The 27,373-nt window shown below is 38.1% G+C and overlaps 1 protein-coding gene across 4 annotated transcripts in view; it reads right to left on the bottom strand.

Annotated features, from left to right (window-relative positions):
- The window catches only part of LCLAT1 (lysocardiolipin acyltransferase 1), a 115,734-nt gene that overhangs the window by 54,018 nt on the left and 34,343 nt on the right, over positions 1 to 27,373 (bottom strand). For 2 of the 4 annotated variants that reach the window (XM_005493842.4, XM_005493841.4), the window contains 3 exons: positions 20,882 to 21,050; positions 18,559 to 18,757; positions 6,115 to 6,261 (listed from right to left, as the gene is read on the bottom strand). In XM_005493842.4, coding sequence (XP_005493899.1) covers positions 6,115 to 6,261; positions 18,559 to 18,757; positions 20,882 to 21,046 — 511 coding nt within the window. In that variant the 5' untranslated portion in view covers positions 21,047 to 21,050. Of the gene's footprint in view, positions 1 to 6,114; positions 6,262 to 18,558; positions 18,758 to 20,881; positions 21,051 to 26,933; positions 27,029 to 27,373 lie in introns of those variants that run through there. The other 2 variants (XM_026797341.2, XM_074536922.1) reach the window with 2 other exon arrangements.

The raw sequence follows: 27,373 nt of genomic DNA, 5'->3' as shown, positions 1-27,373 counted from the left end.
ACCCAACTGATGCTGCAAGAAAAATCTGGGACCTCCAGTGCCCATCACCTTGAAGTAATCATCTTCAAACTTCTTCTAAGTGCACCTCCCTGTACTTGGCAAGAACTCACTGTAAACATCTGCAAAACATCTTCCAAATTTCCCTTTACTACACTGCCTTTCTGAAATGTGTGAACAGCTGGACATCAGCACACTGGCCAACACTATTCAGCTATTTCCTGACATTTGTATGCCTGTCTTGCCTCTGGACTGTAAGTTTTATATAACAGAGACTGCTCCCCTCCCTTTTTGCATGACCCTAGTGTAATGGGATTTTACAACTAGAATAATGCTCCCAGCTAACACAACGATCATTGTCATCTGGAAAAATCATCTCCCTCTCCCCTTCCTAACAACTATAAAGCCACAGGTCTTTGTGCATTAAACAATATTTATTACAGCAAGTCAGGAAGGTCAATGTGCTTTGATGATATACTGAAAGCAAGGGTAGCATAAGCCTCCACACTACAAAAAAAGTAGGAATGATGCCCTTCCTCCCCCTTGTGTAATCTTGGCATTGGAAAAAACCCAGTTTCTTGCTCTTTTATTACTTATGACTAAATGTTCTGACTGCCATCTCATCCAATGTAAGGACCTTGGTGCCCACTACTTTTGGGATCCTTGTGCCAGACACCAGTGCCCAAACTTTTTGGGGGAGATTCAGAGCAAATTCTGCTGCTCAGAACCAGAGGCAACAAAAGGCAGCACATGCGATGCTCCCCGTTCTATGAAATCTAGAGGTTAGAAAACCAATCCAGGAAATTAGAAACCCCTTTTTATATCCTCAGCAGCTTGAGGGAATTCACACAACCAATGCCACTTTAAAATCCCATAATCAATAGACCAGGCTACACTGTCAGTGCAGCAAACCTTATGCAGATGTCTTATTGTTCCATAGTCAAGTTTATAACAGTCTTAGGTGGAATAATAAAAAAAAGGTGAAGGATGCCTAAAAACTTCCTCAAAAAGAGGAAAAACATATGTTCTTCTAAACTACCAACACAAATAGCATCAAGCAGTTCTTGAAGCAGGTCATACAAATGCACTCAGTTTACCTAAGTCTCAAAAGGCCACCCACATCATTTGGCTGGCTAGAGGTAATGTCCGTTATCACCAAGCCCTCTGAAGAGCTGAGCAAATGTTGCTTTCTAAGAACAAGTATTTTCTTTCTTACACTGTATTTAAGTCAAAGCAAATTTAGTCCCCCAAGTTTTAGAGCTGAGCAAATGTTGCTTTCTAAGAACAAGTATTTTCTTTCCTACACTGTATTTAAGACAAAGCAAATTTAGTCCCCAAGTTTTTGCTCATCATTCCTATCAGGAGTATTTTCACCCATTGGTTCTATTTGCTGGTAAAAAAGAATAAGGAGAATAACTCATTTTTATGGAAAGCACCAGTTTATCAGCTGAGGGTGATGTGGGACATTTCCAGGGCTGCTTCATGCCCTGTCTCCTCAGGTCTCACACCAACTTGCCTCTCCTCCCCTGTCTCCTTCAGCAAATGCATGCAGGCTCCCAGAGCATGTTCTTTGGGGTGGTGACAGGTGCAACCATCCAGTTTATTTGAATCTTTAGACTCTTCTGTAGAGCAACTATCAAACTACACAAAAATACAAGAGTTTAAGGGTTCTTGCCAAAACTTCTTAGGTTTTTTTGTGCTCCTATGCCACCTTTGGTAAATAATTTCGTTATATTTTTTCCCATTTCTCTCCAAATCCCATTTGCCACACTCTAAAATTACTGGAAAAGCTCAAAGTCAGCATGTTCTAGAAGCACCACACCTCAAAATTTCATTTAAAGTAACTGAAGGAAGAAATGTTGCTAACACATTTTCTTGATTTTTGAGTTACAGATTTTAAAGAAGTGCTCCTGAAAAGCTGTGCATAAAATGAACAAATTCATTTTTTTTAAGTAAAAAGGTATTTTTAGCTTGTGAGCTGAAATTTGATATTAAGTACTACTCTTTCCTTTAATTTCACTTGTGATAAAAACGCACTGATAAAAACATGCATCTTCTTCTATGACTTCAAATACTCTCAAATTATATTAGTGCCAGACAATGAAAGAGTAAATGAGTACTCCAAAAGTCTCTCAAAGTAGATAAAAAATAAAATCCACATTTTCCTATTAGAGGTTTGCATAGAAATGATAAAGCTTTATTGGATACTTTGAGAAAAAAGGAAGCAATTTTTTTCACTTGTGCTACTTTCAACCTCTTCCACGTTAGAGTAACCCCTTTCAGTGCTTCTGATCATTATTTTCTTTGCACTAACAAAGCACATCACATTTACTAGCAAAGTTAAAAATCCAACTGCAGTTCATTGTTACCTTCTGTCATCCACATCACATCACCCCTGCCAAAATCTGAACTTCAGCAAGCTTTCCTACTTGCTTTTTAGTTGTTCCTCAAGGAAAAAAGCTCTGTGCAATCACACTCTCTCCACCTGTTTGTTCCTCTTAACTTTTGAAGCTATTGCCCCCTGCAAACACAGTTTATCAGGGACAAGAGGTTCAAAGATACTCCAGCCCAGCAGAAGCTTTAGAAAACCCTGGGTAAAGGCAAGCTTCTGAGAGCAGAGATGTGGGTCAGGGAGAGTGCAGGGCAGGCTGCTGGTGTGCCAGGGCTCTCAGCACAGCATGCAGAGCCCCCCGGGCGCCCCAGCACTGGCCGGGGCAGCACAGCCCAGGCAGCAGCAGGAGCTTTGGGCAGGAAACGTCACACGGAAGGGAACACACGGGAAAGGAGCACTGGTGTGCAGAAAGGAACATGTACAGGGATGCACACACAAATCCAGAGGAAATCAGGCTGCACCAGGCACAGAGCAACACAGCAACTTTTTCTTTTTTTTTTTTTTTTCTGTTATTGCTTTCTGAAGAATTACTACAAACAATCTTATAAGGAACACCAAAAGGGAAAAACAAAAGAGCAGGCAATATGGTGGGTTGTATTCCAGCTTTCTGGAAGCATGACACTCATGGTGGCTTTGTTTTCTTCAGGGCTTCAGAAAGCCTGGCTACATGTTTACCTGCGGAGAGCTTCTTTTTAAGCAATTACAATAAAATACCTTTGAGCTTTAACCTTGAAGTACTCCAGAGTGAAAAGATGGCCAACCTATCAGAAATAAGTATACAATTATGTAATTATTGCCTCAGGTCCTATACAATCCAGTCTGCAAATACAGTGTTCAGGGTTCTTGACATTACTACTTCTAAAATTTATTTCTGTAGCATCTCCCACAGCAAAGTACTTCACCACCTTAAAGTCAAGCAAAATATAAATACAGTCATATTTTACATTTCTTGGAAATCTCATTCTCAAATACCTGAAAATATTATAAAGAGAAGTAAATCTATCATTGTCACATGGCCATTGAGAGGATAAAGAAATGACAGCAGCACAGAGCTGCACAGCAATTCTGCTATTCATTGATGCAGAATGTTACTTTTCATTTTAAGCATCAGAGGAATTTTGTTTTCAGAAGTAATTAGCAGTTTTACCATTTGGCCAGAAAACAAGTGTCACTGCCTCTATTTTTGCAAAATGTTCCCTACAATTCTGAGAAACTGCTCAGAAAAAAAGCAGTTTATTTCTTATTCTAAAGAATGGAACATGAAATTGCAACAGGTCCTAATACGTCAATAATGCAACAGTTTTTTGAAAATAATTTCTTCAAAAGGGTACATACATTATGTTCTAGCATTCTCATATGCCATACATTTACTGCTTGGTCAGGATTAGCTTGTCAAGGGATTTTTTCCTGTCTCCTACACTATTTTAAAATGTATATTAAGCAGTATTTCCTGCGAGGACAATCAGAGAGGGAGAGCTATTTACTTCCAGAGAAAAAAATACAGGGTTTTGTCCATCTCTATTCATCCTTTTAAGCACAAATGTAGTATCCAAGTGGCATTCAATACTTGATGGCAATTTAAGAGTGGTAAACACAGAAGAGTTTAACACGTCAGAAGCCAGCACAGCACAGCAGTGCCCTTGTCTGCCCAGTGGATTGTCTTCCCTATCCATCACTCCATCCTTCCCACCATTCTGCTTCCTCCTGGGCTGCTCACACCCACCTGTGGTGGCCTCAGCAGAACAGCACAGTTAGTACATCTCCACTGGGCTTTGTGAAGTTAAAGAGAACATGTTACACAGGCATAAAGAAGGGAAATCAGAACAACAGAATTATCTTACCAAAGGGGAAAAAAAAAATCTGTCAACAACCTGCGTCCAGAAATTCAATTAGCTTTTTTTTTAAATTAATTAAATAAAGAAACTTGTTCCCATGAGTTTCTCAGTGGAGGGCTCAACAACTTATACCCAAGTTTAACCTAAGTCATTTAAATCAGTAACTACAGCACAGAGAAAACCCTGTGTTTCCTTAAGCAGCTTTACATTCAGGTGGGAGCATCCTCACCACTGTCTTTTGGACTCTGCAGCACAAATGTTAACACACTGTGGCTGTCTCAGTCCTCAGCCAAATCTTTTTTAAACCTGCAATACAAAGCTTCCTCAATTCTTTAAAAATCTGTTGTCTCTCAGGAATACTAGTTTCCTCTAGAGATTAGAAGGCATACAAAATTTATGGATAAATTCTAAACAATCCAATTCTTTCAGACATCTTGAGATGGAAACACCTGTTCAGAGAGTGTGAGTGCTCCAAGGAGGTGTCTCCTGACTCCGTTAGTAAGATACAGATTGTACCTCATAATTTGAGCTAGGAGGAAACAGTTCCTCATGAATTCAAAGAAAAAAAAGTTGAAGTGAGATAATTTCATAGAATCTTGAAATGGTTTGGTTTGGAAGGGACATTAAAGATCTCCTCATTCCAACCCCCAGCCATGGGCAGGGTGGGACAGCTCCCACTAGAGCAGAGCCCAATCCAACCTGGCCTTGAACACTTCCAGGGATGGAGCATCCACAGCTCCTCTGGGCACCCTGTCCAAGGGCCTCACAATTTTTTAGTGAAGAAAATTCCATCCTTTTTCCTATCTTTAGATACAAGATAACCAATTCAACAAGATATGTCATGTGAAGAAGTCCAAGAATGTTCAATGAATTTATCCTCTTTAAGGAAAGCTGATCAAGTGATGATAATTCCCTACAGTGTGATAGCATCTGAATACTACACACATACCCATTTTAAGGATATTTGGAATATAGAAGGAAAAACAGCACCATATGTTAGTTATTTTTATACCATGTCTACTACTTACTGACATGTCTTTGCAATAAAATATGATTTGAAAATATCTGCAATGAAAAGTAAAGCAAAAATCTTTAAAATAAGCCAGAAGTTAGAAGCTTAATTGCAATTCATTTTCTATTTAAAGATAACACATCAAATCAGGCATCATGCTGGAGGCACCAACCACCACAGAACATTCATACAGTATTTTCTTTTATAGGCACTTGAGTTGTCTTCAACATTGATTAACAGCTTCCTAATGATGCCATACGATACCTGTATCAAGGTACATATTTGATTAAAAATTAATACTACGGGGTCAAACTCATTACATTTACTCCTATGATTATCTCAACATTTGTTTTACAGAGGCACTTCCCTTATAGACGCAGATAGAGACTGCTTCCAGTGCTTACATGGCCTAAGGAACAAGTATCTCCATGTTCCCCTCTTAAAACATTGGGCAAGAAATCAAATAGAATCATTAATCCTTTTCAATCCCTCTTAGGGATTGAAATTGATCCCTCACTGGTATGAAATGATTTTGTCACAGTAATTCAGGAAATAGGAGCATGCAAGTGATATATTCCAGGCCTTGAAGCCTGCTTTTGCTAATGCAGTGTATGTACAGTACTGACCAATAAAAAGCAGTGTCAATCAGTAGATGCTTTGCAATGTAAGTTACTTCAGGAAGACTGGCAAAGTCTCCCAGTGGAACTGTGTTTGTGCCTCTAACAAAAATCAGCACATTGTTCGATCTTTTACTATAATTTCCACTACCCATGAGAACCAGGTCTTGCTCCTGCCTTGGACATTCTTAAACTCTTTCCATAAACAACAAAGAATTTCCACGTTGAATATTCCCTGAGAAGATGACATGTGCAGCCTACCTGTGAGATCAGTTCCCTCTGGAAAGATGAGGAGTTGCAGTGGTTCACGAATGTCACAGAAATAATCCAGCATTTTTTTGAAGTGACTCTTGTCGTTCTCCCACTTCCTCTGAACGAAAACAAAGGCTGCAACCTGCATCGCCCAGCCTGAAGTTTAAAAAAACACACCTTCAGCAACACTTCATTCTGATACTTCCACCGTGTCTGTAATTCCAAAGAATTTTATAAATTGTGTTAGACCTAATCTGCTGCCCGCCTGTCATCAACTCTGATTAAGAGCACTTGGTTACCTTGTAGAAAGAGTTTTGGATTGGTAAAAAAAAGAAAGCACAAATGCATTCAAAACTCAAAACTCGTTACCAGACCAAGAACTGGGTAAATGCTGTCCTGAAACAAGGTGGTAGTAAGGTGTGGGTTGATTTCTTCTCCCAGGAAACATGCACCAGAACAAGAGGAAATGGTTTTAAGTTGCACCAGGTTTAGATTGGATACCAGGAAAAAATTCTTCTCCAAAAGTGCTGTCAACCTAGCCCTAGGAACAAGCTACCAGAGGAGTGTTTGAGTCACCATCCCTGGGAGTATTTAAAAGCTGTGTAGATATGCTGCTTAGGGATGCAGTGCATAGGGATGTGCTCAGACTTGATAATCTTAAAGGTCTTTTCCAGCCTAAATAATGCCATGATTCTCTGAGGTGAAGCATTTAAAACCAGAAAGTATCTGCTCCTTTGAGGGCTTTATTCCATATACCTCCTTATAGTTTTCATTACTCACAGAAGAAAATACTTGCAGCTTTTCTTTACACTTGATTATGGAATAAAAAATTATATCTATCTATTTGTTTGAATTAATACACACAAAGATTTGCAGCCTGCCATCAAACTGACAATATAAGGCAATGAAGTAAGTGCAACTGTTGCTCAGCCTGCAGCTCAGGGGTCCCACTTATCTTCAGTATCTTCTTGGCTCTTTTTGGCACAAGTATATAGTGTACAGCATATCACATAATATTACAAGTTCTGTCCATTAGCTCAGACAGCAGGATAAAAAATCAGGGCTCCAGCTCCACCACATGCCTGAGATGCTCCCTTGCTAAACAGGGCACAGAAGAGCATGACACTGCCTTGCCACCGTACTTGGCGAGCTTGTACCTCATCAGAAAATCTGCCGAGAGATCCTGCACATCAAAGAGAAAACATCACAGCTGCCCACTCTCCTCTTTGCTCACCACCACTCTCAAAGCCTGTTTTTCCTTTGCTGGTGACTTACAGCATGTTATTCTTGCCCTTCATTACAGCTCCTCTTCACAGGATTCCTTTATATTCTGCTCATAGCAGTATCTCATAAGGACCACATGCTAGAAAACTACTTATTAAAGTCATTCATTTTTCCATCAACTTTGTAAGTCAGTCAGCCTGACAATACATTAACCTGCTGCATTATCTGTTCTGTATTGGTCAGAAACATTCGTTGTATTGTTAAAGATTTGTGACCTATATCATGAGGTAAATACTTCTAATTTTTAAAAATCAGTTAAACAAATGGAACATGAATAACTAACAAGCTGTCTGCAATCTGGACTGAATGCATCTCAGATATCCAGACAATCAGTGATATTCAGATAACTGAATACTAGAAGTGGTTATATGACTAAAGAAAAGAAATGCCCAGAATGCAGTCTCAGCAAATGTTTCCATATTTGCATACTATATTTGTGAACAACTCTTTGTAAAGGAAGCTCAACTTTGACCACAACATTTTATGTGCATTTATGCACCTATCACATTCCCACATCTGCAGTATCAAGAAGTGCCATTACAGCTTTACTAACAGAGGCTATCCATGTTTAACAAATTGCTTGAAAGAAAAAAATAAAAGTACATTTTACAGTAACTTTAAAATAACTGATGCAATTTAACTATGCTATCTTTTGGCATGTAATCATTTCCTATTGTTACAATACATGGCACAAAAATGGTGCCACACTATTAATCAGGGCTTCATTTCCACACTAATGTTATATAAAGAGGACATCTTTTCATACCCAATGGTGCCCAAGCACTGGTTCCTCTAGAAGATAGGTGGAGACTGCACAAAACTCATCAGGGGAAATTCAGACTGGATGTCAGGAAAAGCTTCTTCAGTGAAAGAAGCTTTCAGTCAGTCACCATAGCATCTCACCTGGCAGAGTTCAAAGAGCACCTGACTGATGCTCCCTATCATGGTTTGGCTTTAGGCTGTCCTGTGAAGAGCAGGGATTTGGATTTGATGGCCCCTATGGGCCCCTTCCAACTTGAGATATTCTGTGATACTTCACCTGATATCTAATTCATAAAAATGGACAGTGCAAAGGACAAAATTCCTCTGAGCAGAAACAGAGATGCCTTGAACCATGCCATTTATAACTGTGAGAATGCAGATGCTCCACAGGACAGAGTGGAAAAATACACAGAGATTAGGAAAGTTCTGCTGTGTTTTCCAATTGTTCTTAGCCCTCAGCCCAGACCTTTTGTATGTTTTATGTAAATAGGACACTACACCTAAATTAGTATATGGAAACCTGTACTGTGCTAAGCCATTTTATTGTGTGGTATCACACATCAGGCCTAAATTATTCAGTCCTTGTGTTCCCATTGCAGCACAGTCTGTAGGCTGAAAGAATGGAAGCAAAAAGCAAAGTAAATGCTCACTTATAAGGAAGCCTGCTGATACTTTCCCAGGCCAGCAGCTCCTTAGGAGTGATTTGGGTCCATAAGAAAGGGAATATGGAAAAAGCTGGCAGATCCCATCCTCTCTCCTACCCTTCTTCATGCAGCACAAGGCTTTAAATTATATCAAAACTTGCACATAAACTCACTCAACAGCACTGTGACCATCCAATTATAAACACCTTTAGCTACCAACAAAAGATGCTGCTTGGGTGACTTGTACTTTACCTGACTAAACTGCATAAAACAGAGGATAGAGTGCAGTAGTTTCCCATTCCTGCTCTAAGTGATGGTGTTATATATGGGCTATGAATAATTAAACAGAAGCTGTAATGTAGTGACAGTACAATGTCAGGGAGAAGGAGTGGGAAAGGAGTTGGGAGGCATCCAGTTTTTAAGATAAACAACAGGTTTGATTTTCTAACCTTTCCAATAAATAACATCCAGTGTTCTGCAAGAATGTGTCTGTCTTTAAGGGTATATCTAATTAGATAAAGCAGTCCTGACTGTTCAAAAAAGAAGAGATTATCTAACAGATAGATGACTAAGAGTAAAGGACCCAGGTTTCCTCCTGACTTACCCCAGCACAGCACACTGGGCCAAGTTATTTTACCATCTATGACTGTGGAGAAATTTCCACATTTGCTCATGCTTCAAGGCCTCCAGGCAACAAAACTGTGAATTCCTGATTTTTATAAAGCCATAGTTCATGAACCAGTGTCTCACCACCCCACTAGTGTCAAGTGGGTAAGGAAACCCTACTTCTCCTTGCCTTTGTGCAAAGCAAAAGCAACATTTGCTTTGATTTCTATTCCAGTGTGTCTGCATTGTGCTGCTGCAGAAACACCATGTTACAAATCCAAGACATGATGTGGGAGCCAAACAGGAATGTGTGGGGAAACAGGAGGAATTCAGTAAAGCAATGGGGAGAATGAAAGGTTTTGCTAATCAGTAATACTTATGAAAAAGCAGCAGAAGGCAGTCCCTTCTCATGTGCAGCCTGTAGTAAGACTTGCTATTCAGTTTAGGTCAACATACTGTTCAACTGAATTAAATACATTTTGCTTTCTTAGCACAGCATTTCTGGTTGTCTAAAAGCTCCTGGACAACAGGAATTTTCTTAGCAAAGGCAGCATTTACTTGACTGGGAAAAAATGGTTACCTTTGGATTTGCAGATTCTTAAGAAATCATTGATGACAAAAACACAGCAGAGAAACAGCAAAGCTAAAGAAACCGTAACAATGCACATCCATTTCTTTGCTAAAATAATCTTCTTATCGGAGCCGACATTTTGTATGACTAACATTGCTTGCAAAGGCACACAAAAAACATCACACTGCAGAGCTCTTGCTCCAAATTGCCAAACAGCAGTGCAAAAACCTACCAGAGAGAATAGCTAGCCACACTGACCTTTAAATTAACATTTCAGAGCTGAAAAAATAAACAAGCAGCTTAAAATCTCTAGGAACACAGACACAGTAATGATATGTATCCTATTAGGATGTAATTCTGTGCAGAAAAAAAAACGTGCTTGCACAAAAAGAAAAGCCTGCTATTGAAATAGAGAGATGTGCTGTACATCAGAATTTCCTTACTGCCTTGGGGATAAAGAAAACTACAGCTTATGCAGGTCAAGAATTTGCAGCATTGTATTAAAAATGCTAGCTCCAAGACTAAAGCTTTTTAAATTCTAAGACCCTGCACTTCTATTTTCCTCACCCCAAAATACTTTAGAAGAAAACAACACTCAAAGCTGAAATTTTCTTTATGTGTTTTCATTGCAAAGGTAATTTGGAAGTAAGCAGATACCAAATATGGATGTGACAATGAACAAAAGCAAGAAAGAGCTGAGCTGTGCCAAAAAAAAGGCCTCTGTCTGGTTTTGTATCACAATTTTATCTACACAGCCTCAGAAATTAGATATCCCTCAAAATGTCACATCTCAAAGAGGGATATTATGGCTGATATTGAGAGCAAACATACAAACACATACCCCCTCAAGAAAATGGTATCTTCAGTATGTTACCTGTAGCAATGTAACAGAACAACTAATAATACTAAACCCCCTACAAACAAATTCAATAAATGATTCAAAATTACAGAAAAAAAGTAGGAAAGTAAAAGGCCTAAGTATGGGGTTTGCTATTATATTCATTCATCCTCTCTTTTCTACAACTGGATTACTCACTGTTTCTTCTAGCACTATCGTGGTCAAAACTAAAAGCCTTATTCAGTGTGTCTGTATTCAACAGGAGTCTGGTCCTGATCAGGGCTTTTGAGGCATCAGAGAACCAGACATCCAGGCTTAATAAGGGAAATCACTCGGAAGCTCATGATCCCACTGTACACAAATAACTGGGCCCATTAACAGTTTGGTACTCCAAGCGTTTTGCTACATAAAATTACCACAAGGCAACAAGTATGCAGTTGTGAATGTCCCCTGTTTCAGAGATCTGCGGGTACTGAAAAGATGCTGGCTCACAGAAAATCACACAGGAAGCCACGGTGTAAAGTTACGGTGCATATACAGTGTTGAGTTTTAATCAGTACAGACTCATAAGCACATTTCTGCAAATTCAATTAGAATTGGGCATTTTGCTGTTGTTCCTATTTCCTAGGAAGTTTTATGTCTAAAAGCCCAAAGCAAATAATTAATTTTTTTTTATATTTAATGTAATGGTTTGAGAGCAGAAACTAGAAAAATAAAGAAAAAAATGTTTCTTGAAACAATCTCGTAAAGTACAATCTCTGCTCCTGGCAAGTTTTCTTTAACCATGCTCATTTCCAATAATTTAGTTAATAGGAGTATAATGAATTGAATTATTACTATCTTATTGGGTGAATTCTTTAATCAAATTACAAGATAAACTAAGAGATAAAATTCACAAATACAAATTCACAGTAGTGTTCTTGGTTTTATAGTGAATCATCTGATTCAGTCTATTTGTTAATTTGATTCAATATGTGAGGTGTTCATTTAAAAACCACCATGCTTTTGCTATTGCCTTGCACTAACAGACTCTGAACTGTAATCTACATCTGTTTTAAAATTATTTTTATGGTGATGTCCAGTTTCTGTTCAGATTATTAATTTCATATATATATCCCTATGTAGTCTACCATGCATTCTACAGAATATCATGTCCTTCAATGTATGTGAAGCCTAACCAATTTTTTTTTCCCTACTAAAACAATTAACAAACAGCAATCTTAAAAACACAGATTTTCAAGGTAACTGAAAAAAACCAAAAACATTCTGGTCTTGCTCTGATTAGCTAGTTTTATCTTTGACTTCCCCATAATTCTCATGCATTTATTTCAGTATCAAATTATTCCAAATTTTATGTTAATTTAAGTCACATTCAAGTCTTAATGCTTTCTTAATTTCCTTTGCTCTGCTTCACTCTCTTTAGGAAGAATAAAAACTTCTTCAAACAAGGTTTGCAGCACAAGATTTCCTTGTCAGGGCAGGAACATTGTTGTCAACAAGCTAGTCAGAGACAGTGGCCTATGTCTCACCTGTGAAAATATAACTGTGGAACCTTCTAGAAAGAATGTTCCATTGAAGAATTGGTATCTCTCAGCCAAGGCACAAACACAAAACAGGTGGGAAAGACTCATTACAGGAGCAGCAAGATATGTGTGCATATAAAGCATCCAGAGATTTACCATCTTCTTGGAAAGTACTCTTTCAATATTTAGTGCCTTAATCGTGGTTCAGAAAGATATTATTTGGACACTTCATATTCAAAAATTAATTTCATTTCCTAAATTATGCCATTGTTATAGAATATGGACAATTAGATGATTAACTCTACCATTATATTAGTGCCACTTACAAAATGCTATAAATGGCATTACGGACTATTAAACCTCTTTGGTTATAGTATGCATCTTAAATTTTATTTTGAATTTTATTTGATTTGATGCACTGTGTAAAATCACAATAACAGAACATAACATCACTCAAAAGCAAAGGAAACTAAAGCAAAGGCTCTGGGATGGCTGGAAAGTAGCTTTTTCTGTTGCATTTTAAAAATACATCAATACAGTGAAACAGCACATGAAAACCTACGTGTTAAAAAAGATGAGCCTTTCCCAATACGTATCTGAAGAAAAGCCCTACGTCGCTCCAAAATCTCCAAAGACATGCAGAAAACAACCTCCAGTTGTGAGACTGTGAGGAAGAACAAGCAGGCTCTACCAAACAGTGTGAGACTCTCCCACGGATGTGTCATCCAAACTGCCAGTCAGGAACTGGGAGAGATTCTACAACAAAAAACATCTTCCAAAGGCCTGCATCCTCTTCAGATGCTTCATCTCCTCCATGGGGGACCATGAAAGGAGCTCAGCCTGAAGAGCTGAGCTGTACAGATGCTGCATAACCCACTAGTAACAGTAAAGGAATGTAAGTCAGGAAAACACGCCAACCTAATCCTGCTCTGATTTGTTCTGTGAGCTTGGACAAAATAACCCCTCCCTCCATCACTTATTGTTTATAAAATGGGGAGAGTGAAAGAAGTTAGCATCTGATCTCACACTTTTGATGTGCATTTTGGAAAGGAAAAGGGATAGAGAACAAACGGAGTCCTTCTCATATAGAAAGGATAAGGAAAGTTTAATGGAACACAGGCTTGTTGGCTTTGGCTGTGGGATTTTTTTTTTCCCTGACAGGGGTGGGAGAAACCTATTATGCCCTTCCTGGATGAGACAAGCTGGGAAACAGGCCCCTAAGCTTTTCTTCCCTACAAAAGGAAAAAAAAAAGCATAAAAGATTACAGCCAACTTAAACTGCATTTCAGCTGCACAGTAATAATCCTTCATTCACACTTAAAACTTCTTCAAGAGAGTCTTCAGCAGGAATAGCTAGTAGAATAACAATTGTGCTTGCCATTAGAGAGCATGCTTTTCTACTTCTACTCTCAAAATAACGTAGGTTAACAACTCTGTGATAATTAAGTCTGGCAGCTCATAATTGAATTGCTAGAAGACAAAACATTGCAGCTCCTCAAAACTCTCAGCCTATTTTAATGTAAGATACTTGACACAGGAACTATACTAGGAAGTTCAGTAGGTTACTGTTTTAATTTTTTTAAATAATACGCTCTATTGGTAAGAATTTTAATGTAAATCCAGCTATAGATTTGCTTTTGCCAGAGCAAAGGAGCTTTATGCTGAAGCATTTCCATCCCTACCTATGATAGTAGCTGTGGCAGCACAAACATTTCCATGCCAATACAAATGTGTACAGATCCTCCACAGTGCACTGCTTTAGCCATACCCCAATTGAGTTAAGTGTTAAAATTTTCTAGGCTCAGTGACAACAATATTTTACTTCTTGGTAGCTGATCCATCATAGCTGTCGGTGTGTATGCTCTTAGCCTGTGGCAAAGGCAGGATAATTTGAGTTGTTTTGCCCTGCTTCATTGAAAAACAAGATGACTCAAATTACTTTGAGCTTGCTTCAGGCGAGGCTCGCACACTTGGACAGCTATAATGGATCAACTGACGTGTAGTAGAAGATTGGTGGGGCTGAGCCCAGTGCTGAAATAGAGCAAACGTCCTTTTCTTTCCCCCCCTGGCATTTAACTTGAGCCTTTGTGAGCTACAACATGTGAGTGAACAGATGAGTGAAAAACGACTAAAAAGCTCCAACATCTTGCAATCTTCTAAATTATATGTTAATGTTAGCCACAGAATAACCTGAATCCAGAGATGAAGATCTGGACAGAGTTACTCAGTTATATCTGTTCTTAACTACTCCAGGCTTGTCAGCTTTGCTTATTCTCTTCCTTTTTTTTTGTCATCTTGTCCTTTCCTTACCTGTTCCTGCCCAGTCTGCTTCAATTATAATTCCCTCCTTTAGCAGCCTTAGTGAGCCTTTTCAAAACAGAGAAGTCTTGAAGATAGGTCCATTAATGGTACCTGCAACACCTGCATACTTTACATTTGTACACTGAATTATGATGGTGTTTATCTTTTCCATCTGCACTAAGCAAAACTAGAATTAATATTATCTCATGTGGCAGCCATGCTCTGACATTAGTCCTTCTGGTTACCCTCTCTCACTTTTCCATAAATTTATCTGATAGCACTCAAATTAAACCCAAATTTCAATTTATTTTTCACATACATATTGAGGCACATTTAACCATTAAAATTCAAATATTACTGTAAGCTCATCCAACACAATCAAATTGCCCATCATTAAAACACAGACCTATTTCCAGTGAAGTCTTACTGGTTATCACAAGAAGACTTCCACAATGAACGTGGAAATTCCACAAATGCTCAGGAAAAAATTAAAACCATCTCCTAAACATTATTTGGTCATCCCACACTACCTTGTATGTTCCTTGGTACCTACTGGAACAATATGTGTTCCATAGCACATTCTGAACATGACTGCACCATAATCTGTATCACTTCCACAACTACTCCTAATTAAATGAGAATAGTTGAGAATATTAATTGCTCCTATCTATTACAAGTACTGTAGAGAAGTCCTATCATGTCAGACCACGCAGGAAACTGTCAATGCCATTAGAAATTCTCCTTGAAAACTGATACTGCAGAATGTGTCAGTAGCTTCTGATGATGTCAGATGAGAAACTGCAGCAACAGCCAAGAGCAGAGTAGTGCTCCCTGGAGACGCCAGCTTTGGCAAGATGTACTGAAATGCTGCAAGAATGTTTCTGAAATTGAGATTACTGAAACGTAATATCTCTTTTTGAAAACTTTACTGCACACAATTCATCAAGCCAAAGCTACAGTTCCAGGAAGAAAGGACCATCTGTTTTTCTTTGGACTTCTTTTTTTAAAGCTCACCTTTAATCAATTTTAAAGTTTTTTCATACACTGGAATGCAAAGAATTAATAACTGAAGAACTAGATAAATGACTCAATGTGTCTCCTTGAAATAGTGAATCCTCTAATTTTAATTATAATTAACCAGAAAATAACATCCTACTTGTAATACAGACTCATTAAATCTGATACCTTTACACTTTTAACCTACAAAGGGGGCCACAAGAACTCTGGATCTATTTCCATTCCCAGTTTTGCCTTTCACCTATCATATATGCCACTGGAAAAAGCATAATCTCTCACAGACCTATTTTTACACCCAAATGGGAAATTACTTATGACAACAGAAGTGCTATGCTGAATACAGTTAGGCTTTCAGAAACGTGGATATGGAAGGTTTGCATTACAAACCTTATCTTAAACATAATTTTAAATTTAATGCTTGTGAAAAAAAAAAAAAGCCTTTGAAAGATCACAAAAAATTGCAAAGAAGGAAATATGGTATAGTCACTCAAATATTTCTGAAACTCAGAGCATGATTACCACTAGGTTAAGATTTATTAGAAGATGCATTTAGCCAGTGTATCAAACTTCCCTAACCCTATACATCTGACTATGTGCAACTAATCCATATAAATACATGAAAAGATAAATCTGAAAGGCATGATAAAAATAGCTCATTGAATTATCACAAATATCATATCTTAAATGATCAACATCTAAAGTATCAGTTATAGATGCAGTACACTGAAATTGTCTGGTTGATTTCCAAGCGATCTGGCTTTTACAAGCTCATAAAATAAAACATTTAGTTAAAAACCACAGGACACAACTTAAAAACAAGCCAAAAACCTGAATAAACACTTACTAAGGGTCTATCATATAACACAGCACGGCTGAGAGCAATAAGTGGGAGAAATTCTGCTGTCTCTGGTGAGATTTAAGGTTCTCCTCTTTGGACACCATTCTCTGCAGTGATGCTGCCCCAACAAACTTCATACAGCTTCATCTGTTTCCATCAGTCTTCATTTAATCCAAGAGTCTCACTTTCTAACAATCCCCTAATTACATAGATAACAGAACACTTCATTTTTGCAAGAAATTGCCACAGCCTGACTGAACAGTGAGACATGCATTTTTAAGGCCTCTTTTTTAGATACAGTAAGATAAAACAGAAGTTTATCTTGCAGAATTTCAGAACATCAAATCATGGCTTCAGTGAAGGATGTAGTTTAACTGAAGTCCCCTTCTGTGATTAATAATCCAGCATTAACAGTTTACTGAAAAATAAGCCATAATTCACAAAATTGCAACCAAAGTCCTCAAAGCCCGTGTATTGTGGAGAATTCTTGGGTATCAGGCATAAAAATAGTTGTTTATAACACTACAGACCCAACTACTGTTAGCTCTACCACCAGAAATTGTCATTCTGTAATGGAAACAACAGGAGCAAATGTCTGCATGTGTCACCTCTACATCACAAGGTGGAGGACGAGCCCAGAATTTTGTTAGTGGCTGAAGCTGCTATATCAGAACAAAGATGGCATCATGGTCTGCTAATATTGACCTGACATGGATCCATCTGCCTGAGCCCACTGATCAAATCTATTAGATGTGCTCAGTTTATGCAGAAAATTTAGAAATTTTTTTTTAATTAAAAAAAAAAAACAAACCAAACAATCTCTAAATGACTCCTAACGTCCTTTCAGGAACTGCATTTTACCAAGCACAGCTTAGCATCCAAGCTTCTGGAGCTGACCTTCCAATTTTATTATTGGCATTAATAAGCACAAATACAAGTGGTTTTCTTAATAACAAGACATATGTTACTTTTGAAGACAGAAATCTATCAGTCTTCCCCAGGATACTCCTGCCTTCATCTTCCATCACTGCTATAAAAAGTTGCATACACAGCTGATTCCAAGATTTCAAAACATTTCTGCTGTATAATGAAGATACCTAATATGCATTTTCTCATTTCCTGTCAAGTTAAAAGTGATTTTTCTTCTGTCAAGTAAAATTGACCTTAATATGTGGCTGTTGGAGAAATAAAAGCACATTACCCTGTTGCTGGTGTTACTTAAAGAGCACTGAATGCAACACAATGCAACAGTAGGAGAGCTCCTCAGGATGGAATCCTGCCAAAATTATCTGTTCAGATAAATGGCCTGACAAAGGGCAACCATAAATAAGGTTACTCTTTCGACATCATAAAGTTGACGCATATCCTGCCCAAGCTAGTTTTGTATAAAACAGCAAATAAATCTAAGAGATAAATAAAATGCAGAGATGCTTTTATTTCAGATAAGCCTATTTATTCAGAAACCATTTGTGCAACAATTTTTGGACTATCTGAAACAACTCCTCTGAATACGTGCAACTCAGATCTCTTTCCAGCCTACATCACTATAAATCCTGATGATTTCATATCCTGCACAGAATATTTTGCATAGCCAAGTTCAATTTAAAATTAGTTATTAAAATGAACCATTAACTTTGCAATTGCCTACAGAGCTTTTTTTTTAATCTTCTCAATAGTTTACATTGGATAATGAAGAAAGAAGCTTGATGAGAGCATTTGTAATGTGGGGTGAAATAGCACCCAAACCACAATGCTGAAAGAGACTTTGAAAAAACTTAAAATCATTTTTCATCATCCTGAAAAATGCTTTTGGTATGTAAAGCAGAAATATATTTACCTACAAGCAACAGCAGCACATGTAGTATCTTAAAAAAGAAATGCTTAGGCATTTAGTCCAGGTGTCCTCTGGAGATTTATGGTTTAATTGCTCCACATGCCACATATTTTACACAAGGTTTTCTTTAAATACTGAGACAGAATTTAAACCTATGTAATTTAGCAGGTTATGCACTATGCTGGACACAATTTAAACATACTTTCCTTTCAAATTAAAGGGTTTAGTGACATACCAAATCCTGGAATGCTTTTGAGACTGGATTTGAGACAGATTTTCTCAAGTCTGAGGTAGCTGTATCGCAGCAGGCAGTTCCACAGGAACATCCAGTCCATTCGTGTGCGATGGTTCATGATAATGACACTCCTTTCTCCAGGAACAAATCCATCTCCAGTGACAACCACCTTGGCACCACATACCATTTCCAGCAAGGCCTAGAAATAGCATCTCAGTATTATGGCTTTACTCCCAGAAGAAAAGCATCACCCCATTAGCAATAAAAACTAATTTGAATTATATAATTTCACTCATTCGCTCACATTAACTGGTAAACAAACTTCTGTTTTCTAATAAAGCAGCCAGCTTTTCTCCAGTAATAGCTGTTCAATGGAAGAGGAAACAACAATTAAGCAGCACTTCTTAAAAAGCACTCTATTCCCATCACTGCACTGAGCTTACCTTTCCCTGGTTTTCCAGGAATACTCTCCTGTAGGAACATAAGTGACTCAGTATGGATTATAACTTGGTAGGTAATCTAGGGAGAGATTGGCTGCACAAACATTTATTGCCCCTAAGGTCAGGGTCACTGGCAGCACACTGTCCAACCCAGTCAGCACAGAAAAAGAAAACAGCAAAACACCATAAGAAAAAGGCCTTCAAGTTACCTCCTTACCCTCTCTTCCCCATTCTTTCTCCAAAAAAACCAAACCAAAACAAAAAACCAACAAAACCCCACCAAAAACCACAAAAGAACAAACACTGGGAATTTAAACAGAGCTCTAGAAAGTAAAACAACTTCTGTTCTTATTTCTGCCAGCTCTGTGTGTGCCTAATAGAAGCCAAACTAAACTGAAACAGTTCAGACCCACCTCACTGTCCCACCCTGCTGACTCCTAGAAAGGAAGTAAAATGTGATAGCAGAGTGAGGAAGGTGAAAATTTCTTACATCACAGAGGTCAGGGTCAGAGTTTCCCTGCCGGAGTCCAACTGGCACAAGAGCATTTTATTGTTTGGAGACACAAACCAAGAACCTGTTTCTCCTAAGAATGCAGTGGGTGTAAGTATAGAAACCTAAGGCAGACAAGGTCTGAGCCTCAAAATGGTTGGATGCAAAATCTTTTTGAGACTCCTCTCCTGAATCTAAATCCCCACAATTCTCAGAAGACAGAATCCTTTTCACAAAGACATTAAAATTATTTTTGTGTAGCTCTAGTGTGGGCTAAAAATCTAACTTCTAGACTGAAAAAGTTATCACAAACTTGTTTTAATAACCCAGAATTATAAAGCCCAGGCAACTAATCAAATAAAAGACTGGTAATAGATTTTGGAGATTTTGAAATTATAAAAAAATTTGAAGACAACCAGAGAAAGGGTTATTTTATGACAGTATTAGTACCCAGTTAAATTTCATCATGACAAGAAATAACAATCTATTTCCTTTACTGTTAATTACATCAGCCCTCCTAATTTCATTGCATTTAGTAATGATAAAATCTACAAAAGTTTTAGAATAAGAAACAGCTGAGACCCCTTTAAAACACAGAAGGCAGAAACAGCAAAACCAGAAACTATTTGATCTACTGTAAGGATAGAACTTCCTTTATGCCACAAGACACATACTTCTGCATACCAATATGGCATTTCACTTCAGAAAAAGTTAAACAGGAAGAGACAGTTAAAGTTAAACAAGAAGAAGAGACAGATCCCATTCACATTGCCTTTCCTTTGGAACAATTCAGGGAAGAGCTTTGTTATTGATTTCCAGATTCATACGGCTGTAAAGCTGATGATACGTGAGGAACACATCCTTTCTAGGGGGAGCTCTTCTTGTTCACCTGAAAGCATTTATCTCTAATTCAACCAGAAGGGCTAAATTCTACAAGGATTAAGGAATGCGAAGGTTGACAACAATCTACCAGACAGTGGATAATTTTCCTAAGACTTAGAGCACAGTTCAAAGAAAGAGTTTACAAGATAACTCATTAAGGAAGTTAACAGTTAAAAAAAAACTTCCTTCTGTTTATTAAAGTTTCACCTACTCTTCTCTGCATCTGACTGACACTGGATGAAGATGTCAAAAAAGACCTTTTCAAGCATAACATGAACACACAAGATTAGATGATATATAAATTAAACTGTGAAAGAAGAGGGGGACAGAAAATAGGCACATAGTTTACAACACTGTAAACCAGTCTCCACCGATAGTAAGTGTGTAAGGGCCTGTTTAGACAGAAGCATAAAGAGCTTTAAAAACCCTAAAATAAAATCCAAAGTGGTAGTGAGCAAGCCAGATTGTGGGATTATGGAGAGCTGCCCAGACTGGATGATGTGGCACTTACCACAGGGAGTGTGAGCCACGTGGCCACAATGCAGTCGGTGATCCAGCGGTACCAGGCTGGCGAGATGAACATCAACGGCAGAAAAGGGCCCAGCATGAATATACTTCCAAAGAAACTTCCCAAGAATAGTGCAAGTGCAAAGTACATCCCCTTCCATGACACCATGGCTCTGAAAAACACAGTTGGCATTACGTTAGACAGACAAACTGAAAGAAATTATGTAATTCTTCAAGTCCACAAGCCCGGTCTGAGGTTATATTCCTCCTTTTTTCCACAGCTAACAACACAAGACAACAGCAAACACAACCAAAATGTTCTTCTTCCCCAGGAGCAGTAAGAGAAGGACTTTATAAACACAGTGATTTGTAAGGTGAATTGGGATATTAAAGGGGCCATAAAAGTATCAGCTACATCATAATTTCCTCCCATTACTACAATATGTAGCTCCACTCAAAACCTTCAGCAAGCTATTTTTATTATCCAAAGGTACAAAAGGGCTATTAAGAGAACACCAGTGACATTAAACTTTTTGGCCATTACCTTTGTCTGTGGTGAAATACTAATGTTACCATTTTCTAAAGAGAGGAAATTTTGCTCTTCTATTTCTCCATCTCATTTCTTCTTAGTAAACACAGCATTGCAGAAACTCCTCTTCCCCATCTATGGGTTACTTCCCTCACAAACCACTCAAACCCGGCAAGGCTGACCAGCCCTTTCAAACACCAGGTCCCTTTTCATCCCAACAAGGCAGGCAAGCAGTGGCTGAACCCTCCCAACCCATCCTGGCTTAGAGAACTCATCACTTTTTGAAGTCTGCTGTACTTCAATGCCCTTATCAGTTATTTTTCCAACTTGCTGCACCAAAAAGCCAATAGCCTGTGTTTTTTAAGGCATAGTCTAGACTTGAAATATTTCAGTGTCTGTGCTATCAGCTACACTGTCTTATTATAAATTGAAATGTACAGTACACTGAGCTTCTTAGTGCATTATGGCAGAACACTCAGCAATCCTCTAAGCATTTGTAATAGCTACAAGCTTTCACAATTTAGCAACTACTACCAGCTATGACAAAGCAAATGTGGAAATATCAATTCTCTAAATTAGGGCCTAAAAATAGACTGTTTTCATCTATTTAGGACTTAGCCAATTGTTTATAAAACCAAAGGTTAAGCAGAAGTCACTTTTTAGTCACTTTACTGAATTCCTTTTTTTGACAGGCTATTTTAGAAATTTTAAGAGCTCAGATAGACAGGACTTCAGGACAAGAAAAACAGGAAGCTGGTGGGTTTAATTTTAAAATGAGCAATGGAAAAGCAATCCATTAAGCCTTGTGTATTGTAACATACATGATTTATCTCAAGCATGTTTTGTACAATGTCCATAGCAATGATGTTTGCACAGCAAAGTATTTGACAGTCAAGAAAAGGCAACACTAGGGTTGCTAGCAAATGAAATTTACTTCTGCTACTTCATCTTGAGAAATAACAAGAAAGAAGATCTACTCTTGAGATACTTTTAGGCTTAAACAATTGCCTAAACTGTATGGTATTTGGAGAAAGGCTGAGACAAGGGGCCATGCAAATTTTTAATGCAAGAAGGGTATAGGAAGCTGTATTTAACTCTGCTTCTGCAACATAGTAAAACAAGCAACACTAAATTCAAATGTTTGCTGATCGCTGCATTGGAAATGAAATTTGAATTCAAACAAATACATAATATTTATATCCCGGAGTACAGAGCTCTCTATTTTCTGCCAAAACCAGGAACTAAATAATCACATCTGCACATAAGCATGCACTAAGTAGGATCAATTCTGACACATTAAGGGATCCTTGAAGAGAAGGCCCTGGAGGAAATTTTCTTTTTGTTAGGACTTAGAAAAAGTCCTAACTTTCTATTTGTTATTGCAAACCTCTGTGGGGGAAGTTCACAATAAAGACAGAAGAGGACAAAAAAAAAAAAAAAAAACAAACCAAACCAAAAAAAAAACCAAAAAAGCAGGAACCAACAGAAAGGGGGGTTGGGGGGGAATTATTAGTTGCAGCAGGACCAGAAGAAAAAGCCTTCTCTTGACATCAAGATTTGAGACCTACTGCAAAAGGCAGCAGACAGAATTAAAATTCTATGTGCTTGATCTGAACAGGCATTTTTTGAGGAACAAATGTATCTAAACAACTGGAAACAGCTTTAAGACAGGTAAAACCTGCTACCAGACACAGAACAGGAGTTTGCTAGGCTTTAGGCAGCTGCTCTGTTCCTCTGTGAGGCTCTCAGAGCCATCAGTCAGACGCAGTGACATTTGCCAGGCAGACACTGTGGCTCCAAAAGGCTGCCAGACAAGAGGGACTGAGGACATGCTCCAGCTCCAAACACCTGGCTGCTGCCCACAGGTACCCCCAGAGCTAATGAGAGGAGACACTGCTCTGTCATCCTTCTAGACTCTCAGAAAAGCAGGGTGGGTCACTTATTTAGGGGCTGTCTTTTTCACAGTTTACCCTGGTCCTTCCCTAAAATTGTTAAACACAACCAAAGATTTAAGGAAAAAAAAATCTTTTCTGTGAAAGACTGCCTCATAAACACTTTTATGCTTGTTTGTTTTAGATGAAACTATCTGAGCTATGGAAAAGACCTGAGGAAGTTCTGAAATTCCCCTTCTTCAACCAGCACCAAGCAGTACTTTTACATTCCAGTGTATACATTGTAAGTTACAGCACATTCCAGTGGGTTAAACACCGTGCTGTTTATTTCTTGACACAAAAGATACCATGCGTGTTTTCAATCGATGCCATTTATCTCTCTTAAAGCCACATTTTTAGTGTGATAAGTACCCAATTTTGCTTATTGCTTCTATATAACACATTATATATCTTTACACACGCATTTATCTGGAGTAACAGACTTGGACTTTGTCTCTGAATTACCTCCACCCCAAGGAAGGAGAGAAAGGGAGAAAGTTTCACCAGATCCAACTGGGAGTGTGGTGCACAAGTTTGTAAGGGTTGAGGATGTAGGGCTGGCACACAGCTGGCCCAGGCCAGGCTCTGTTGTACTCAGTTTACCATTCCACACACCCACCACCAAGGAAGGAACTGACTATTTTCATCCTTTTGCATTCCTCAGCCCTTAAATACCTACCTTAGAAACAAACTGTCTCTAAGATATGTCAGCCATCCCAAATCTAACACCTGCATTCAACAAGTAACAGCTACAAATCAATGCAAAACACATGCCTGCAACCTCAGAACATGATAAAAACCAGCCAAAGAAAGGAGTACTTAATGAGGACTTGGAAAATGATCTAAAGCAAATGTGAAAAATCTCAAAACAAAGAAAATTGGAGCTGACTCATGTCAGAGATTAGACACCCAAGGAATGAATTACAGGGTTCGACAGGAAGCCTGAACAGGACGCAAGCATTTTCAAAGTACAGAAGTATTGAAGTATCCTCTTACTGCTGCTGACAACTCTCTTTCTAATGCAGCAATCTCCTTCAACACTGCATTTAATGTGTAGGAAGATCTTCATGTATCTTAAAGCCACTTTCCATTAGCTGTGTGGGTCAGAGCTGTGAGAAGTCAGTCAAAATTATTTTACAATTCAGACTGAAAGCTGCACTGATAAAGACAGCACCCTCATACCGGGCTTCATCTATTTCATGGCAGAACTCCAAGTTATTGGGGTACTGTACTTCATATGTTCTTGTTGCCATAGCAGAAGGGAAACATGCTCTGTCTCCAGGTAACTGAAAACAATAATTCTTTAAATACAATTTTTGCTTTCTATATCAGTTCATTTGAAAAATTCTTGGCTACAAGGGGGGAGAAAATACTTTCCCAAACAGCTTTTGTAACATTTTTATTAGAATATTTACATTATTTTGATAAACTATGCAAACAAAACGTTTGCATAGTAACATAAAGCAAAGGTATTTTTCTGTGATTGGATTTTGGCTTGTTTCGTTTGACATCTAAATACTTTCACTGAAGTTACAACTGAAATGACAGACAAACCACAGCTTGTTGTGATGGTGATTTCAAAAGGTTTTAAACACTGTTCTCTACAACAAAACTTTTCTTCACAATTGCTTTTGTGGCTCATAAGTGGGCAAAGGATGCAAAATAAGTTTATCTGATAAGAAACAGAAAAGTTCAAAACTTTAAGGTATGAAAGTCTCAGTATAGTCAACTCACCCCATGATTCAAACTTCCTTAACAGCTCCCAGCTAATTCAAAGTGCTTGTACAAACAGGTTAATTCATCTTCCAGGCTTCATGTAAAACAAGATTTTAGCCTCAGCATAGCACTGAGCAGTACTACCTGACAAACAGAGCCAGCTGCCTGATAATGAGAGAAATCTTCAAGCACTTAGTACTACCAAGTGAGCAAATCAGGTTTTATTACACCATTGAAAAAATAAAGAAACGCTCTTCAGTGGCAATAAAACAACAGTGGATTACTGGTCATCACGTTTCCATTCAATCAGCATGGGCAATAAAACTGCTCATTAGCCTTCAAACCTGAATGGGAAATAATAGGCACTGGATTTAATGCTTCTTCCAGTCAATTACCAGTAGAAAGGGTAAACATCTTCAATTAAAATCAAGCAGAAACTCGCACAGACAGCCAGTGATGCCTCTTCTCTAACAGCTCTGCAAAGAAAGCCAGCACTTAACTCCAAACTGACTTAACTTCTGCATTTCCTCCAAGCAGGGCAAGTGAAACAGGTGAACTGTAAATTCCAGCTCAAAAATGTTCAGTTTTGCATTTGGAAACATAATTTCCAAATCAGAAGATACCATTTTCACAACAATTTTAAAAACCTTTGATCTGGGTGCACTGAATTGAAGTTCCAGGAGGTGGGCAAGAGAGGAACAAAGTTTGCCAACTACTTAGATGTCCATTAAATGAACCAGCAAATGAATGACCCAAACTTTCACTTGTTTACTGTTTTTTCAGGTTACTAAACAAAATTATCTAGACAAGAGAGCAGGCAGATTAACAACCCTTCCCAGTTTCAGTGATGCAAATGAGAGGTCTGAGCAGGTGCTGAACATCAGCCAAGCAAACAAAAGTTTCAGTGGAAATAACACATCCTAACAGAACGTTTCAAGTTCAACAAAATCACCACGCTTTTCTATTTGAGCATTTTATGGTTTTCTTCCATAACAGCATTTCAAAGGAAATTTTTATCAATTCTTGCACCCAGAGCAAGAAACTACTTTCTGTGTAGCACTGGATTAAAAAGAAACTTGCTCGCAGCAAGTTTGTGCAGACTGAATCAGTTGTATTTCCAGATCTACAACTCACCCCGTCTCTTTGATCACGTAACTTCTCACCTGTGCCTCAGTTCTTTTAACTGAGAAATAGAAGAGGTTCTAGGGGAAGCAATGGCAGGAGGAAGCTGAATTATTAATTGCAGAAATAGCCACTCTAATCAGAAGTCCACGCAACACAGTCAGGAAGCTCTGTCAGTCTCCACAGAACTCTTTATGAACTACATTTTGTTTCTGATCCTTCTCTTAAGCACTTCAGTATTTTAAGGAACACACAAATATGGCACAGATCACTATCACCAAAAAAAAAAGTGAAGAAACAGGCACTTGACCACTGAAATTATTTCCTTTTTATATAATTCTGGCATTTAAAAAACTTAAAGAGATACATTCATCATAAAACAATATAGGATAGGGTAATACAAGGTAATATCACCACAAGCCCTACCCCTGACAGTACAGCAGATATTAGCTTACACATAAAATACATAAAGTACAAAACTTAATGAACAATTTCCGCAAACATAACAAATAAAATATTATTATTACTGCATATTACAATTTATTATCTCTTTTATTTGCCAAGACTTAATCTGACTATTATAATTCAATAAAAAATTTAATAGAATATTGAATTTGCTCTTCCAAGTAATTGTGTCTTCCCAAATGCAAAAATGCTGGCTGAGATTCTTTGCAGTACAGCCTTTAGACACTGTAAGCAGGTAATTCAGTCAGGGTACAGACATCAAATCAGTCTGATGCTTTTTCACCCTCGTTTACCTGTTCTCTTTCCACTGTTGTCCAGACAACCATTAGACTAATAAAGCTTGAATGAAAGCATGAGCTAAGGTATTTGAAATCATTTGTAAGAGGGTATCATGCAACAGCTACAGCTGCTTCCTGAAAAAAAAAAAGAAGCAATGATTTATGGAAAAGTAGCTTGCTTTTATGCCTTACTATAATCAGAAAATCTAGATGAATTGACAAATTTGCTGTAGGAAGAACTGCACAAGAGCTTTTACTCCCAAAAGCTACCTCATTTTTTTTTGTTATGCATATTGCACAGACACTAATAACTCTGAATTCCTTCTTCATGGCTTTCCATGCATGGAGCTGTGCTCTGCACTATCCATCATGCTGCTGGGGCCCCACAAGCCTGTATTAAACAACAACCAATATAAACAGAGTGCCCTGGCTGACAAGTCATCAAGAATAGGTTT

The sequence above is a fragment of the Zonotrichia albicollis genome, chromosome 3, assembly GCF_047830755.1.
Source record: "Zonotrichia albicollis isolate bZonAlb1 chromosome 3, bZonAlb1.hap1, whole genome shotgun sequence".
Taxonomy (NCBI): Eukaryota; Metazoa; Chordata; class Aves; order Passeriformes; family Passerellidae; genus Zonotrichia; species Zonotrichia albicollis.
This window is presented reverse-complemented; position numbering and strand designations above follow the sequence as displayed.